This window comes from Pseudophryne corroboree, chromosome 1 (genome assembly GCF_028390025.1).
Source record: "Pseudophryne corroboree isolate aPseCor3 chromosome 1, aPseCor3.hap2, whole genome shotgun sequence".
Classification (NCBI taxonomy): Eukaryota; Metazoa; Chordata; class Amphibia; order Anura; family Myobatrachidae; genus Pseudophryne; species Pseudophryne corroboree.
The window spans coordinates 466,108,731-466,128,400 of NC_086444.1; the positions used below are offsets into that span (position 1 = coordinate 466,108,731).

At 45.2% G+C, this 19,670-nt stretch overlaps 1 protein-coding gene across 3 annotated transcripts in view; it reads right to left on the reverse strand.

The window, feature by feature from the left end:
* The window catches only part of LOC134905261 (uncharacterized), a 177,618-nt gene that overhangs the window by 143,457 nt on the left and 14,491 nt on the right, over positions 1-19,670 (reverse strand). For all 3 annotated transcript variants that reach the window (XM_063914637.1, XM_063914620.1, XM_063914628.1), the window contains one exon: positions 2,774-2,816. In XM_063914637.1, the coding sequence (XP_063770707.1) occupies positions 2,774-2,783 (10 nt within the window). In that variant the 5' untranslated portion in view covers positions 2,784-2,816. The remainder of the gene's footprint in view (positions 1-2,773; positions 2,817-19,670) is intronic.

Genomic DNA, 19,670 nt, shown 5'->3' on the forward strand with positions numbered 1-19,670 from the left:
GTACTGTGTTCTTTAACGTGTTTTTAATAGGACAAATATATTCAGCTTTGTCAGTGAGTACTAACAAACTTGCTAAACTGTTGATGTTGAGTGTGAAATGCCAACGTTCAGGATGCGGCGGTCAGAATACCGAAGGCGGCACCCTGATGGTTAGCCTCCCACCAAAACCTCACTCTGCAACCATGTTTGATGTATTATCAAATAAGTATGTTACTAGTATTTTGAGATTCTCCTCTGCATCCTGCCACAAAACACGGGCTCCTTGTACAGTACCTCTTTTAATAACAAGTGTCTTATTAGGGTATGCAGTCATTACGTCGACCTTCATAATGTTGATAGTCATAATGTTGACACCAGAATGTTGGCAGTTATGATGTCGACATGCTTAACGTTTAAACATCATAAATGACAACACCTGCAAAATGACAACTTTATCTAAATGTCAACATATGAAATGTCGACATTGTGAAATTGCTGACATTAGCGTTAGGGTTAGGGTTAGGTCTAACAGTATAGTTAGGGTTAGGCATAGGGTAATGCTTATCTTTAATAGATGTTGACATCTCATCAGTATCTCATAGATGTTGACATGATGAACATGCTACTGTAACATGTTTACGGTCAACATTTGGAAATGTAAATATGATCAACATCAATAAAAGAGAGGTACAGACTTCCTGGAACTGGGTTAGGGTACAATGTTGCCTACTTTGAACTTTAGTGTCTGCATTTCCATCTCTGTCTCCACTGAACACATTCTCAACTCATCTTCATTGGACCAGTACTACACACAGACAGCACAACAGAAATGGACATTTTAAATTCTTCAGTCCAATAATTTACTCCCAAGCCATCTCCAGGTCAATAATATCAATCACTTTAACTATGTGCAACAGGCTGCTTATCCTAAAGTGCACAACACAAGGGGAAGTACAAATAGAAGCATGACAGGAATACTGTACACTCTTTGTGCAGCAAAGGGATGCAAATACATTTTGGGGTTTTCTATGCATATAGAATAAATACTGCCAGCTTTTGCATGTAGTGCACATATGCTGGACAACATTTTACACTGAAGTACAGGCTTCAGCTAGGACTCACCCCTCTCACATTTCATTTTCTTTGCATGTTTTATTTCTGCCACACCTGCAGTGCCACCTGCTTTTGCAGGTGAGGCAAGAAGTGTTTACATCTTTTTTTTAAACTTTGCTTTCAATTCAGAAACAGCAGTATAATGCGCAATGCCATTCTGTGGAATGGAGCAGAACTGAAACATTGGATTGCTGGAACATTGGATTGTACCTCTGTGAAATAGATCCACTGGTTATAGGGGGTCATTCCGACCCGTTCGCACGCAGCGGTTCTTCGCTGCAGTGCAAACAGGTCAGAAATGCGCATGTGCGGTGGACGCATTGCGCACGCACATTGTCGCCTGGCACCGATCGTCGCTGGGCAACACCGCCGCCAGCAACAAATGTGATCGCAGCGGCGATCGCAAGAAGATGGACAGGCGGGAGGCGTTCTGGAGCGGATACTCACCGTTTCCAGCCGTTTTTGGGGAGTGGTAAGAAGAACGCAGGTGTGTCCAGGTGAAACGGTGTGTCCAGGCGGATGTCTGACGTCAGGACCGGGGCCTTCATCGCTGGATCCGTCGCACAGGTTGAGTAGCTGCAGGGCTAGTCTTGTTTTGAGTGAGTTTCTTGGTGCGATCAACTCGGAATGAGGGCCATAGTTTTGCTCATATGGCTGTAGAGACTCCCAGACGTACTTAGAACCCTCAAGTGAGTGCAAATGGAGGTCAGGGTTGAAAGCTTGGGACAACATGGTGGCACAGTGATTTGCATTACTGTCTCAAAGCACAGAGATCATTATTTTCCGACCAGGGTTCTGCCCGTGTGGTTTTGCATAATCTCCTAGTGTTTGCATGGGTTTCCTCCAAGTACTCTGGTTTACTCCTACAATCTTGTAGGTTAACTGGTGCTAATCAAAATGTACCCCAGTGTGTTTGTGCCTGTGTGCTTGTGTGTGTGTGTGTGTGTGTGTGTGTGTGTGTGTGTGTGGGGGGGGGGGGGGGCGGTTGCCACCTTATCCCTTTAATTCTGGACACATATTAATTACACAGGCTCTGTGACTGATTAAAACCAGGTGAAATGGAGTTTTGAAGTCAGCCAGCCACAGAACCTGTGTCATTAATATGTGTCCAGAATTAAAGGGATGAGGTGGCAACCCTAGGTAGGGAATGTTTACTGTAAGCTTCCAATGATAAAGGACTGAGGTAAATGACTCATGGGGCTAAATGTAATAGCCTCCGAATTGCTGGAGGTACAGGATTTTGCGCGAGTCTACCTGTTTTTTTAAAGCAGCAATTTACAAGGAAAAACCAACCTGGCTTTGCCTTGTAAATGACTACTGCGTTAAAAAATAGACAGACTCACACAAAATCCCAAACTTCCAGCACCTCGGAGGCTATTACATTTAGCTCATACTCTTCTCTCTCTACATCGCTGTCTTGTTGATAGTGCCATATAAATAAATTCTAATAATGAAAGCTTCAAAGGATTTCTGTGATATTAAGGTGACAATGTAATTATAATTTATAGATCTGCAATTAGATCTGTTCAGCAATTCACATCAACGGACACATATAATTCCACTAGCTGCTCGCTCTGAAAACAAGACAATAAGAAATCATCATGATGTAGCAGGTAAGACTGTACTGTATCACAGCAATTTGAGCATCCCAGTATATGTATTCTTAAGGACAGAATCTTACCTGTAAGCATATAAAAGTCATTAAAATACACTGGCTTCTCATCCTATAAAATAAGGAAACGGAGATTATGTAAAAATGCACTGAACATTATATTAAGTACAATCCAGATCAGATTGAAGCTGGGGAAATTCTTTAACAGAAAAAAAAATACATACTGTACAAAGAATGTTTAATGGACTGCTGGGTTACTGTATTTTCTCATAGAAGTGCTTTGCACAAATCTCATACAATTAAATACCTCTTACCAATCTATAATCAATTAGCCTTCTTCGATCTACTGTAGTACATTATTTCCCAACCACTATCAGGACACATGTATGTGTCACAATGTCAAGCTGCACGTGTAACAACAACTTACAGATCCAGTTTAGGTGAACAATTGGTCCCACCCCCCAGCCATTGTTTGCCATTGGAAATGGCATTATTTAAAAAAAAAATGCACAGTACAATTTCTCTATTGATGGATATTGGATCCAGTTAATGGGCGGTATTCAATTATTTTCACCCCCTTCCACACCTGTTCTGTTCTGTTCTGCTGACGGGCATAGTATAATCATTTCAGCTTGTTACCCCAGCTAAACCTGATTACTATGGGTGAAATATGCGCGATAACGAGGATCACTTTAGAAAGGAGATTGGGCGTGGTATATCATTTGAATACCGCCCAATATGTTCTGCATTTATTGCCCTGGCTGTATATACTAATATTTATTAGAGGAGTAAATTCATTTAAATGAAGTTTAGTCAACACATTATACTAGGTGTTTTATTGCAACAAGGTTCCTTGTAGACCTTTATGCTCATAACATCTTTATGAGCATAATGGCAAAGTGTCCCTGAAAATGAATTTATTACAGTATGTTGGCAACTATGTGGCATACTCCAGGCACAATTTCACTGTCCACTGATGTTTATAATATGAATGCAGTGCTTGGGACTTGGGGACGAAGTAGCAGGGGCAGATTGGGGACAGTTTTTGAAGCAGCCCTAATGTAGGCAAGGTCTGTTGCGAAGTGGGGTCTGTCGAGGGTACAGGAGGATCCCTTCGTTTTTTGGAATTTTGTCTGCACTTCCCATATGTACCAAGCGAGGCTTGGATGCTGGCGTTAACCTATAGAAGCCAGTGGGATTCTTTCCACAATTTCCTCTGATTGGGATTCAATTGGATCCCTCCCAGCACACCCTGCAGCCACGAGTCACTCTGCGAATGCACAGCAAGACTCCCTGTGCCAAAGCCCAGAAGTCCTGTGTTCACAAACGACAGTTCTTCTTGCGAGAGCTGTCTTTTGCGATACTAATCGCATATGTAAGCAATGCTTAGTATATCCCGCCCAAGGCCTGATTCTAAGTTAGATACAGTTGCGGCTGTCCCAGGCTGGTTTTTCATCCTAATACATCTTTCGCTGCAGTTGAGTCTGTGACTTTATCATAATGCCACTGCAAAGCCCTCCCCTAGGGAACATCCGTACATCCAAATGTGCAAGGACTGAGAGGCCTACATTTCAGAAACAGAGGAAAGAGCACTGATAGGCAGAAGAAAGAGACAGAGGAAAGAGACAGACAGAGGGCAGAGAGACAGACAGACAGGGAAGAGAAGCAGAGGTAAGAGACAAATAGAAGTAGAGACAGACAGTGGGAAGAGACAGAGACATGAACGGCCATATCACACCAGCAGTGCTGAAAATGGGGTAAGAGAATCTTGAAGTTCTGCATGCAGTGGCACTGCCAACTGTAGGTGGGCACATATGTCCCTGCAGTGCCCCACTCCATGCATACTGTACAATAATAAGGGTACTGCAGAGGTTGGCTGCAATGCATGTATAACTGTTAAGATTATTAACCCACTCACCCTCGTTATCATATCTGACCCCCTCAACTTTAACTTCCCTCAGTTATATATGTTACTTTCTCCCTACACACTTAGTCATCTTCTTGTGGTGGATTGAAGTTAATTCCTATGCCGTGAGCGCTGTATCTATCCTTTATATATATATATATATATATATATATATATATATACACACAGTTGTGCTCATAAGTTTACATACCCTAGCAGAATTTGTGATTTTCTGCCCGTTTGTCAGAGAATATGAATGATAACTCACAAACTTTTCTTTCACTCATGGTTAGTGGTTGGGTGAAGCCATTTATTGTCAAACAACTGTGTTTACTCTTTTTAAATCATAATGACAACAGAAACTACCCAAATGACCCTGAGGGTATGTAAACTTATGAGCACAACTGTATATAAATATATATATATATATATATATATATATATACAGTGGTGCACTTTTTGAAATGTTAATGTTTTTCAGCTTTGAATGCTTATAAAAACTGTTATACTTCATGCATTTCAATGATTCATATATCAAATGAAAGGACATTTAATGCTGTATTCAACACAGTAAACACAGGTCAAATATTTGCATTACAAGGGAAGTTATGTAGTGAAAACAACACCTAGGGTGGAAATCCCTGTGTACTTATGATGTCACTGTCCTATCAGTATTTTGTTAGGTATCCTTTATTTTTCAAGACAGCAGCACAGCGATGTGGCAATGAGCCAACCAATGTTTGGAGCTCTTCCTTCTTTATTATGTGGTGCCATGAGACAATTATAGCCTCAATTAATTCTCTTTTATTGGATGGATGCTTCAGATGTACCAGTTTTTCAAACGTAACCACAAATGTTCTATTGGGTTCAGGTCTGGGCTGTTTCCTGGCCATTGCAGCACCTGTATTTCATTCTCCGTGAACCACTGTTTGCATATCCGTGCAGTGTGGCAGGGAGCTGAATCCTGCTGGAAAAAAAATGGGGCATTATCTGGAAAAAGATCCTTGATAGAAGGTAGAAGTTTTCGTTGTAGGATGGTGTCAATGTACTTTCTGCTGTTCAGTGTGCCACATATGACATGAAGGCGGCCTACAGCATCTGCTGTCATACATGCCCAGATCATAACACTTGTAGGATTCTTTGTTGTCGCTTGAATGCAATCTGGATGTACCTCTTCCCGATGCGACGTCTCACATATTTTCTCCCATCACTACCAAATATCGATATCTTAATTTAGTCACTCCATATCACTTGTTTCCACTGACCTTCTGTCCATGCAATGTGTTCTTTTACCCACTGTATTCGTTTCTGCCGCTCAGAGGCGTAACTAGGGTTTTTGGAGCCCAGGGCAAGATCAATAATGGCGCCCCCCCCCCACCCAATTTTTTTTTTTAATATAAAAATAATAAATAAATAAAATGATAATAATAAAAAAAAAAATACAAAAGGAAAGTATGTGCAGACGTCACCGGTGTCACTGCATATAAAGATGTCAGGGTGTGTATGTACAGATGTAGGTGCAGTGGTCGAAGTTGAATTTTTGAAGGCGGAATGAAAGAGTGCAGATAGCAATTATGCGCGCGCCGAAGGCGCGCGTGCTCCGGAAAAGGGGCGCGGGCACTCAAAAGGGGCGTGTCCTTCAGTGTAGTAGGACCCCTTATACTATCTAGTACTGGTGCCCCTTTCACATTATAGCACACGGTATGAGCCGAAATTCACATTATAGCACACAGTATGAGCAGAAATTCACATTACCCCACACGGCATGAGCCGAAATTCACATTATAGCACACAGTATGAGCCAAAATTCACATTACCCCACATGGTATGAGCCAAAATTCACATTATAGCACACTGTATGAGCCGAAATTCACATTATAGCACACGGTATGAGCCGAAATTCACATTATAGCACACGGTATGAGCCAAAATTCACATTACTCCACATGGTATGAGCCAAAATTCACATTACCCCACATGGTATGAGCCAAAATTCACATTACAGCACACGGTATGAGCCGAAATTCACATTACAGCACGCGGTATGAGCCGAAATTCACATTACAGCACACGGAATGAGCCAAAATTCACATTACCCCACATAGTATGAGCCAAAATTCACATTATAGCACACGGTATGAGCCAAAATTCACGTTACAGCACATGATATGAGCCAAAATTCCCATTATAGAGTTAGGGGATCCTACCCCCAGAATTAACATGGCCTGTGGGGCACTATGATGAGGGGAGCCCACCCCCTTAATAGACTAATTGCAGAGTTTAGCAGCGGAAGGGCTGCAGCAGTTTCTCACCCCAAGCTGCGGCGCTTCTGCCACCTCCGACACTCCACATCTTCGGCACCACCCGGGATGCAGAGCACCGCACCAGGTATGCACCCTTTTCAGTGCGGTCTGCTGCGCTCCGAAGGGGTTCTTGTTTCATGCTGCAGGATCCCGATGTGCGCCTTCCTCCCCGCTGTTACTGTCACGGTAAGCATTAGTATCGTTTACCGCAGAGGCCATTTTCTGAGGCATATGTGTTAAACCTCAGGAACTGAGATGCCCTTCTCACCATACAGCTGTGTGGCCGAGCCGGGCGGGGGGACAGCCAGCAGCAGCATGCCGGATATCAGCAGCAGAGGGTGCGGGCTGTACATACTTGAGGCAGCTGGATATTTAACAGTGCTGAAAGCCTCTGGAGCCTGCACCCCCGGAGCTGCAGTACACCGGCAGAGGACACCCATCCCCCGAACCCTGCGTAGCCCAAAGCCGGAGATCAGCAGCATGTTGAACGCGGAAGCAGAAGCTGCTTATTGCCGGTCAACATGCTGCTGATCTCCGGCTTTGGGCTCCGCACGTGCCTTACAGCCCCCACCCTCGGCTGCTGATATCCGGCATGCTGCCCCTGCTGCTGGCTTTCCACCCGCCCGGCTCGCCCACCCAGCTGGATGGTGAGTGAGAAGGGCATCTCAGTGCCCGTGGTTTAATACATATCTCTCTTCTGTAAATGGCCATTAGTACATCCCACACACACTGATTACACACACACAGACTGGCCACCCCCAAATCCTACACACACCCACCCACTCAGACTACACACACACATTCTCTTACTTTCCTCTCCCCCACACACACACTGGACTGCAAAAATTTACACACACTGACACTGTTCCACACACACACAATTAACACACACTCACACTGTCCCACACACACAATTAACACACTCGCACACTGTCCCACACACCAGTGGCGTGCGGTGAGGTCAGTGGCGTGCGGTGAGGCACTACAGCCATAATGTCTGTCGAATCCTGCCGATGACCCCTACCGCCACCGAGCCAATGCCCGCCACTGCCTCTGAGCCGATGCCCGCTGCCACCACCAATGGCTTACAAACTCGCCCACCATCAACTGACCCAGCCCTCCGCCACTAATTTGCAACTCAGTCCAAAGCCCGCTGCATGCTTGCTCATCATACTTGTGATATATTGTACATTTTTATAGAAAAAAAAAATAATTTATGTTTGGGACTGGGAAGGGAGTGGGAGGAGGGCATGAATGCAATTTTGTTGTCCAGGGCTTCCATTAACTTAATGGAGAAGGGTCTGAATGGGTTAAAAATGTAAAAAAAAAACTGCGTGAGGACCCCCTCCTAAGTATAACCAGCCTCGGGCTCTTTGAGCCGGTCCTGGTTGTTTAAATACTGGGAAAAAATTGGACAGGGTTTCCCCGTATTTAGACAACCAGCATCGGGCTCTTAGTCCGGTCCTGGTTCCAAAAATACGGGGGACAAAAGATGTAGGGGTCCCCCCATATTTTTAAAACCAGCACCGGGCTCCACTAGCCAGGGACATAATGCCACAGCCGGGGGACACATTTATGTAGGTCCCTGCGGCCGTGGCATTACCCCCCCAACTAGTCACCACTGGCCGGGGTTCCCTGGAGTGGGGACCCCTTAAATCAAGGGGTCACCCCCCCTCCAGGCACCCAAGGGCCAGGGGTGAAGCCCGAGGCTGTCCCCCCCATCCGTGGGCTGTGGATGGGAGGCTGATAGCCATGTAAGTAAAAAAAGAATATTGTTTTTTGTTGTGGAACTACAAGGCCCAGAAAGCCTCCCCCGCTTGCTGGTACTTGGAGAACCTCAAGTACCAACATGCAGGGAAATAACGGGCCCGCCGGTACCTGTAGTTCTACAACAGAAAAAATACCCAAATAAAAACACAACTCACACACCGTGACAGTAAAAATTTATTAAAACACACTGACACACTCACACATACTTACCTATATCCCACGCCGGTCACGTCCACTTGTCCAGTAGAATCCAATAGGGGTAGCTGTAAAAATGAGAGACACATTACTTACCTACATCCCACGCCGGTCACGTCCACTTGTCCAGTAGAATCCAATAGGGGAATCTGTAAAAATGAGAGACAGATTACTTACCTAAATCCCACGCCGGTCACGTCCACTTGTCCAGTAGAATCCAGTAGGGGAATCTGTAAAAATGAGAGACAGATTACTTACCTACATCCCACGCCGGTCACGTCCACTTGTCCAGTAGAATCCAATAGGGGTACCTGTAAAAATGAGAGACAGATTACTTACCTACATCCCACGCTGGTCACGTCCACTTGTCCAGTAGAATCCAGTAGGGGAATCTGTAAAAATGAGAGACAGATTACTTACCTACATCCCACGCCGGTCACGTCCACTTGTCCAGTAGAATCCAATAGGGGTACCTGTAAAAATGAGAGACAGATTACTTACCTACATCCCACGCCGGTCACGTCCACTTTTCCAGTAGAATCCAATAGGGGTACCTGTAAAAATGAGAGACAGATTACTTACCTACATCCCACGCCGGTCACGTCCACTTGTCCAGTAGAATCCAATAGGGGCACCTGTAAAAATGAGAGACAGATTACTTACCTACATCCCATGCCGGTCACGTCCACTTGTCCAGTAGAATCCAATAGGGGTACCTGTAAAAATGAGAGACAGATTACTTACCTACATCCTACGCCGGTCACGTCCACTTGTCCAGTAGAATCCAGTAGGGGAATCTGTAAAAATGAGAGACAGATTACTTACCTACATCCCACACCGGTCACGTCCACTTGTCCAGTAGAATCCAATAGGGGTACCTGTAAAAATGAGAGACAGATTACTTACCTACATCCCATCCCACGCCGGTCACGTCCACTTGTCCAGTAGAATCCAATAGGGGTACCTGTAAAAATGAGAGACAGATTACTTACCTACATCCCACGCCGGTCACGTCCACTTGTCCAGTAGAATCCAATAGGGGTACCTGTAAAAATGAGAGACAGATTACTTACCTACATCCCACGCCGGTCACGTCCACTTGTCCAGTAGAATCCAATAGGGGTACCTGTAAAAATGAGAGACAGATTACTTACCTACATCCCACGCCGATCACGTCCACTTGTCCAGTAGAATCCAATAGGGGTACCTGTAAAAATGAGAGACAGATTACTTACCTACATCCCACGCCGGTCACGTCCACTTGTCCAGTAGAATCCAGTAGGGGAATCTGTAAAAATGAGAGACAGATTACTTACCTACATCCCACACCGGTCACGTCCACTTGTCCAGTAGAATCCAATAGGGGCACCTGTAAAAATGAGAGACAGATTACTTACCTACATCCCACGCCGGTCACGTCCACTTGTCCAGTAGAATCCAATAGGGGTACCTGTAAAAATGAGAGACAGATTACTTACCTACATCCCACGCCGATCACGTCCACTTGTCCAGTAGAATCCAATAGGGGTACCTGTAAAAATGAGAGACAGATTACTTACCTACATCCCACGCCGGTCACGTCCACTTGTCCAGTAGAATCCAATAGGGGTACATCTAAAAATGAGAGACAGATTACTTACCTACATCCCACGCCGGTCACGTCCACTTGTCCAGTAGAATCCAATAGGGGAATCTGTAAAAATGAGAGACAGATTACTTACCTACATCCCACACCGGTCACGTCCACTTGTCAAGTAGAATCCAATAGGGGCACCTGTAAAAATGAGAGACAGATTACTTACCTACATCCCACGCCGGTCACGTCCACTTGTCCAGTAGAATCCAATAGGGGTACCAGTAAAAATGAGAGACAGATTACTTACCTACATCCCACGCCGATCACGTCCACTTGTCCAGTAGAATCCAATAGGGGTACCTGTAAAAATGAGAGACAGATTACTTACCTACATCCCACGCCGGTCACGTCCACTTGTCCAGTAGAATCCAAAAGGGGTACATCTAAAAATGAAAATGATACTTACAAACTTCAATCCACAGGAGGAGAGAGAGAGAGAGAGAGAGGGGGGGGGGGGAGAGAGACTAACCTGCTGCTGCTGCGGAGACCGGCACACACTGCAGGGCCACGACGGGAGGACGGAGCCGGCGGAGGAGGAGGAGAGCCGCACACCGCCACTCCTGTCAGCGGCAGAGGACGGGGCGCACACTACAGACGCCAATAACCGCCTGGACAATTAACACACACACACAATTAACACACACGCACACTGTCCCACACACACACAATTAACACACACGCACGCTGTCCCACACAAACAAATAACACACACGCACACTGTCCCACACACACACAATTAACACACACTCACACTGTCCCACACACCCACACAACACACCCACACAATTAACACACATTCACACTGTCCCACACACACACACACACACACACAATTAACACACTCACACTGTCCCACACACACACATTCACACTGTCCCACACACACACACACACACACACACACAATTAACACATGCACACTGTCCCACACACACACACACACACAATTAACACACACGCACGCTGTCCCACACACACAATTAACACACGCACGCTGTCCCACACACACACACAATTAACACACGCACGCTGTCCAACATACACTCACACACACACACAATTAACACACCCACACAATTAACACACATTCACACTGTCCCACACACACACAATTAACACACTCACACTGTCCCACACACACAATTAACACACACACACTCACACTGTCCCACACACACACAATTAACACACATTCACACTGTCCCACACACACACAATTAACACACTCACACTGTCACACACTCACACACTTAACACACACGCACACACTGTCCCGCACCCCCCTCTCCCGACAGAAAAAATATATAAACAGAATTGAAAAGCCCGCTCACCTGTGAAGGCCGCGCACCTCCGAGGTCGCGGTCACGCGCACGCGCGATCGCGTACAGTACAATGTGCAGGGAGGAGGGGGGGGGGGGGGATGAGAGGAGGCTCCTGGCTGCCGCTGCCTGTCCAGTGTGACAGGCACAGCAGCCGGGGACGAGACAGGGAGAGCGCCGCAGGTAGCGCCGGCGGAATCCCTGTCGCACGGGGTGAGCGGGCCGTGCCGGTGGCGCCCCCTATGTTGGGGCTTCCACAGCGCCCAGGGCACGTGCCCTGCTCGCCCCGTGCTAGATACGCCTCTGCTGCCGCTGCTTTTTATCCAGGAATGTTTTTTTTTCGGTGAATCCTACCTTTTAGGCCAACCTCCGTTAGTCTTCTCCGTACTGTTCTTGCACTGACAAAATCACCAGTTGCTCTCAGTTCATTGCTAATGGCCGCAGATGAAATCCATTTGTCCCTGATGCAAATTCGTTTTATTCTCTATCATCAACAGCTGTTCCGGCCTTTTCCTTCTTTGTTTTGTATAGATTGTGTTTCCTGATAGCGTAAACAAAACTTTTGTACTCCTGATGTTGATACATTCCCACCAACTTCTCTCGCAATTTCAGCATACAAAAGACCATTTTCACGTAACACCACAATCCTGGATCTCTTCCTGGGTGACCAGTCACCACTTTGCCTGGACAACATTGTTGTATTTATTTTTTACACCGTCAATGGCACTAAACAATACACACAAACATCCAACAGTAATTGCACTTCAGTAACCAACTTTATTCTGCAAAATGAAACAGCCAAACTGACCTTTCCCACCTTTGAACATGACCTTGCACCTGCTCATAAACGACGATTCCGATTGGCTGGAAGTAGCTGTTACTATAATCCGCTTCTTGAATCTCACGCATCTGTGCTTCTATGTCTGACTGAAAGTAGCATAACTTCCCTAGTAGTGCAAATATTTGATCTCTGTTTATTGTGTTGAATTCCAGCATTAAATTTCCTTTCATTTGATATATGAATCATTGCACTGCGTGAAGTGAAACAATTTTTATAAGCTTTCAAAGTTGAAAAATAAATCAGAGATAACTAAGTGTGTAGGGAGGAATTAACATATATAACTGAGGGAAAGTTAAGGTTGAGGGGGTCAGGTATGATTACAAGGGTGAGTGGGTTAATAATCTTAACAGTTATGCATAGAAAATAACTTCAATCCACCACAAGGACCATTTGCATTGTGTGTATATTAGAGATGAGCGGGTTCGGTTCCTCTGAATCCGAACCCGCCCGAACTTCAGGTTTTTTACACGGGTCCGAGCAGGCTCGGATCTTCCCGCCTTGCTCGGCTAACCCGAGCGCGCCCGAACGTCATCATCACGCTGTCGGATTCTCGCGAGGCTCGGATTCTATCGCGAGACTCGGATTCTATATAAGGAGCCGCGCGTCGCCGCCATTTTCACACGTGCATTGAGAGTCATAGGGAGAGGACATGGCTGGCGTCCTCTCCGTTTAGAGAAGAGAGAGACACAGTATTTTCGGGGAGCATTATTAGGAGGAGTACTACTATACTGTATACTACTATACTACTTGCTGAAGTGATATTTATAGATTAGATAGTGTGACTGTAAGTGTATTATCTGACTTGTGGGGGAGACACTGACAGTGGGGAGCAGTTAGAGTCTGAGAGCAGGACTCAGGAGTACATATAACGTACAGTGCACACTTTTGCTGCCAGAGTCAGTGCCACACTGCCATTGTTGTGACCACACTGACCACCAGTATAATAATATATTTTGTGATTGTCTGCTTAGGCCTCGGAGTACTAGTTGCAAGTTGCAACGTGACCTGAAGTGACCACCAGTTTAATAATCAATCACCACCAGTTTAATATATATATATATATATATATATATATATATATATAAAATTGTATATAATATATATATATATATATATAATATTGTATACCACCTACCCGTGGTTTTTTTTTTTTTCATTCTTCTTTATACATACTACTATAGTAGCTTACTGTAGCAGTCTGCGGTGCTGTGCTGACCTGACAGTGTCCAGCAGGTCCGTCATCAGTCATTACATAATAAATATATATAGTACCTGTCCCGCTGCAGTACTAGTGATATTATATTGATTTCATCTCATTATCAATAATTTATCATCCAGTCTAGACTCTATATTAGCAGCAGACACAGTACGTTAGTCCACGGCTGTAGCTACCTCTGTGTCGGCACTCGGCAGTCCATCCATAATTGTATACCACCTACCCGTGGTTTTTTTTTTTTCTTTCTTCTTTGTACATACTACTATAGAGTATAGTAGCTTACTGTAGCAGTCTGCGGTGCTGCTGAGCTGACAGTGTCCAGCAGGTCCGTCATCAGTCATCATTACCTAATAAATATATTATCTACCTGTCCGGCTGCAGTACTAGTGATATTATATATACATACATATATATATATTGATTTCATCTCATTATCAATCATCCAGTCTATATTAGCAGCAGACACAGTACGTTAGTCCACGGCTGTAGCTACCTCTGTGTCGGCACTCGGCAGTCCATCCATAATTGTATACCACCTACCCGTGGTTTTTTTTTTCCTTTCTTCTTTGTACATACTACTATAGTATAGTAGCTTACTGTAGCAGTCTGCGGTGCTGCTGAGCTGACAGTGTCCAGCAGGTCCGTCATCAGTCATCATTACCTAATAAATATATTATCTACCTGTCCGGCTGCAGTACTAGTGATATTATATATACATACATATATATATTGATTTCATCTCATTATCAATCATCCAGTCTATATTAGCAGCAGACACAGTACGTTAGTCCACGGCTGTAGCTACCTCTGTGTCGGCACTCGGCAGTCCATCCATAATTGTATACCACCTACCCGTGGGTTTTTTTTTTTCTTTCTTCTTTGTACATACTACTATAGTATAGTAGCTTACTGTAGCAGTCTGCGGTGCTGCTGAGCTGACAGTGTCCAGCAGGTCCGTCATCAGTCATCATTACCTAATAAATATATTATCTACCTGTCCGGCTGCAGTACTAGTGATATTATATATACATACATACATATATATATATTGATTTCATCTCATTATCAATCATCCAGTCTATATTAGCAGCAGACACAGTACGTTAGTCCACGGCTGTAGTTACCTCTGTGTCGGCACTCGGCAGTCCATCCATAATTGTATACCACCTACCCGTGGTTTTTTTTTTCTTTCTTCTTTGTACATACTACTATAGTATAGTAGCTTACTGTAGCAGTCTGCGGTGCTGCTGAGCTGACAGTGTCCAGCAGGTCCGTCATCAGTCATCATTACCTAATAAATATATTATCTACCTGTCCGGCTGCAGTACTAGTGATATTATATATACATACATATATATATTGATTTCATCTCATTATCAATCATCCAGTCTATATTAGCAGCAGACACAGTACGTTAGTCCACGGCTGTAGCTACCTCTGTGTCGGCACTCGGCAGTCCATCCATAATTGTATACCACCTACCCGTGGTTTTTTTTTTCTTTCTTCTTTGTACATACTACTATAGTATAGTAGCTTACTGTAGCAGTCTGCGGTGCTGCTGAGCTGACAGTGTCCAGCAGGTCCGTCATCAGTCATCATTACCTAATAAATATATTATCTACCTGTCCGGCTGCAGTACTAGTGATATTATATATACATACATATATATATATTGATTTCATCTCATTATCAATCATCCAGTCTATATTAGCAGCAGACACAGTACGTTAGTCCACGGCTGTAGCTACCTCTGTGTCGGCACTCGGCAGTCCATCCATAATTGTATACCACCTACCCGTGTTTTTTTTTTTCTTTCTTCTTTGTACATACTACTATAGTATAGTAGCTTACTGTAGCAGTCTGCGGTGCTGCTGAGCTGACAGTGTCCAGCAGGTCCGTCATCAGTCATCATTACCTAATAAATATATTATCTACCTGTCCGGCTGCAGTACTAGTGATATTATATATACATACATATATATATTGATTTCATCTCATTATCAATCATCCAGTCTATATTAGCAGCAGACACAGTACGTTAGTCCACGGCTGTAGCTACCTCTGTGTCGGCACTCGGCAGTCCATCCATAATTGTATACCACCTACCCGTGGTTTTTTTTTTTCTTTCTTCTTTGTACATACTACTATAGTATAGTAGCTTACTGTAGCAGTCTGCGGTGCTGCTGAGCTGACAGTGTCCAGCAGGTCCGTCATCAGTCATCATTACCTAATAAATATATTATCTACCTGTCCGGCTGCAGTACTAGTGATATTATATATACATATATATATATTGATTTCATCTCATTATCAATCATCCAGTCTATATTAGCAGCGGACACAGTACGTTAGTCCACGGCTGTAGCTACCTCTGTGTCGGCACTCGGCAGTCCATCCATAATTGTATACCACCTACCCGTGGTTTTTTTTTTCTTTCTTCTTTGTACATACTACTATAGTATAGTAGCTTACTGTAGCAGTCTGCGGTGCTGCTGAGCTGACAGTGTCCAGCAGGTCCGTCATCAGTCATCATTACCTAATAAATATATTATCTACCTGTCCGGCTGCAGTACTAGTGATATTATATATACATACATATATATATTGATTTCATCTCATTATCAATCATCCAGTCTATATTAGCAGCAGACACAGTACGGTAGTCCACGGCTGTAGCTACCTCTGTGTCGGCACTCGGCAGTCCATCCATAAGTATACTAGTATCCATCCATCTCCATTGTTTACCTGAGGTGCCTTTTAGTTGTGCCTATTAAAATATGGAGAACAAAAATGTTGAGGTTCCAAAATTAGGGAAAGATCAAGATCCACTTCCACCTCGTGCTGAAGCTGCTGCCACTAGTCATGGCCGAGACGATGAAATGCCAGCAACGTCGTCTGCCAAGGCCGATGCCCAATGTCATAGTACAGAGCATGTCAAATCCAAAACACCAAATATCAGTAAAAAAAGGACTCCAAAACCTAAAATAAAATTGTCGGAGGAGAAGCGTAAACTTGCCAATATGCCATTTACCACACGGAGTGGCAAGGAACGGCTGAGGCCCTGGCCTATGTTCATGGCTAGTGGTTCAGCTTCACATGAGGATGGAAGCACTCAGCCTCTCGCTAGAAAACTGAAAAGACTCAAGCTGGCAAAAGCACCGCAAAGAACTGTGCGTTCTTCGAAATCCCAAATCCACAAGGAGAGTCCAATTGTGTCGGTTGCGATGCCTGACCTTCCCAACACTGGACGTGAAGAGCATGCGCCTTCCACCATTTGCACGCCCCCTGCAAGTGCTGGAAGGAGCACCCGCAGTCCAGTTCCTGATAGTCAGATTGAAGATGTCAGTGTTGAAGTACACCAGGATGAGGAGGATATGGGTGTTGCTGGCGCTGGGGAGGAAATTGACCAGGAGGATTCTGATGGTGAGGTGGTTTGTTTAAGTCAGGCACCCGGGGAGACACCTGTTGTCCGTGGGAGGAATATGGCCGTTGACATGCCTGGTGAAAATACCAAAAAAATCAGCTCTTCAGTGTGGAAGTATTTCAACAGAAAAGCGGACAACAGGTGTCAAGCCGTGTGTTGCCTTTGTCAAGCTGTAATAAGTAGGGGTAAGGACGTTAACCACCTCGGAACATCCTCCCTTATACGTCACCTGCAGCGCATTCATAATAAGTCAGTGACAAGTTCAAAAACTTTGGGTGACAGCGGAAGCAGTCCACTGACCAGTAAATCCCTTCCTCTTGTAACCAAGCTCACGCAAACCACCCCACCAACTCCCTCAGTGTCAATTTCCTCCTTCCCCAGGAATGCCAATAGTCCTGCAGGCCATGTCACTGGCAATTCTGACGATTCCTCTCCTGCCTGGGATTCCTCCGATGCATCCTTGCGTGTAACGCCTACTGCTGCTGGCGCTGCTGTTGTTGCTGCTGGGAGTCGATGGTCATCCCAGAGGGGAAGTCGGAAGACCACTTGTACTACTTCCAGTAAGCAATTGACTGTCCAACAGTCCTTTGCGAGGAAGATGAAATATCACAGCAGTCATCCTGCTGCAAAGCGGATAACTGAGGCCTTGACAACTATGTTGGTGTTAGACGTGCGTCCGGTATCCGCCGTTAGTTCACAGGGAACTACACAATTTCTTGAGGTAGTGTGCCCCCGTTACCAAATACCATCTAGGTTCCACTTCTCTAGGCAGGCGATACCGAAAATGTACACAGACCTCAGAAAAAGACTCACCAGTGTCCTAAAAAATGCAGCTGTACCCAATGTCCACTTAACCACGGACATGTGGACAAGTGGAGCAGGGCAGGGTCAGGACTATATGACTGTGACAGCCCACTGGGTAGATGTATGGACTCCCGCCGCAAGAACAGCAGCGGCGGCACCAGTAGCAGCATCTCGCAAACGCCAACTCTTTCCTAGGCAGGCTACGCTTTGTATCACCGCTTTCCAGAATACGCACACAGCTGAAAACCTCTTACGGCAACTGAGGAAGATCATCGCGGAATGGCTTACCCCAATTGGACTCTCCTGTGGATTTGTGGCATCGGACAACGCCAGCAATATTGTGTGTGCATTAAATATGGGCAAATTCCAGCACGTCCCATGTTTTGCACATACCTTGAATTTGGTGGTGCAGAATTTTTTAAAAAACGACAGGGGCGTGCAAGAGATGCTGTCGGTGGCCAGAAGAATTGCGGGACACTTTCGGCGTACAGGCACCACGTACAGAAGACTGGAGCACCACCAAAAACTACTGAACCTGCCCTGCCATCATCTGAAGCAAGAAGTGGTAACGAGGTGGAATTCAACCCTCTATATGCTTCAGAGGTTGGAGGAGCAGCAAAAGGCCATTCAAGCCTATACAATTGAGCACGATATAGGAGATGGAATGCACCTGTCTCAAGTGCAGTGGAGAATGATTTCAACGTTGTGCAAGGTTCTGATGCCCTTTGAACTTGCCACACGTGAAGTCAGTTCAGACACTGCCAGCCTGAGTCAGGTCATTCCCCTCATCAGGCTTTTGCAGAAGAAGCTGGAGGCATTGAAGAAGGAGCTAACACGGAGCGATTCCGCTAGGCATGTGGGACTTGTGGATGCAGCCCTTAATTCGCTTAACAAGGATTCACGGGTGGTCAATCTGTTGAAATCAGAGCACTACATTTTGGCCACCGTGCTCGATCCTAGATTTAAAGCCTACCTTGGATCTCTCTTTCCGGCAGACACAGGTCTGCTGGGGTTGAAAGACCTGCTGGTGACAAAATTGTCAAGTCAAGCGGAACGCGACCTGTCAACATCTCCTCCTTCACATTCTCCCGCAACTGGGGGTGCGAGGAAAAGGCTCAGAATTCCGAGCCCACCCGCTGGCGGTGATGCAGGGCAGTCTGGAGCGACTGCTGATGCTGACATCTGGTCCGGACTGAAGGACCTGACAACGATTACGGACATGTCGTCTACTGTCACTGCATATGATTCTCTCAACATTGATAGAATGGTGGAGGATTATATGAGTGACCGCATCCAAGTAGGCACGTCACACAGTCCGTACTTATACTGGCAGGAAAAAGAGGCAATTTGGAGGCCCTTGCACAAACTGGCTTTATTCTACCTAAGTTGCCCTCCCACAAGTGTGTACTCCGAAAGAGTGTTTAGTGCCGCCGCTCACCTTGTCAGCAATCGGCGTACGAGGTTACATCCAGAAAATGTGGAGAAGATGATGTTCATTAAAATGAATTATAATCAATTCCTCCGCGGAGACATTGACCAGCAGCAATTGCCT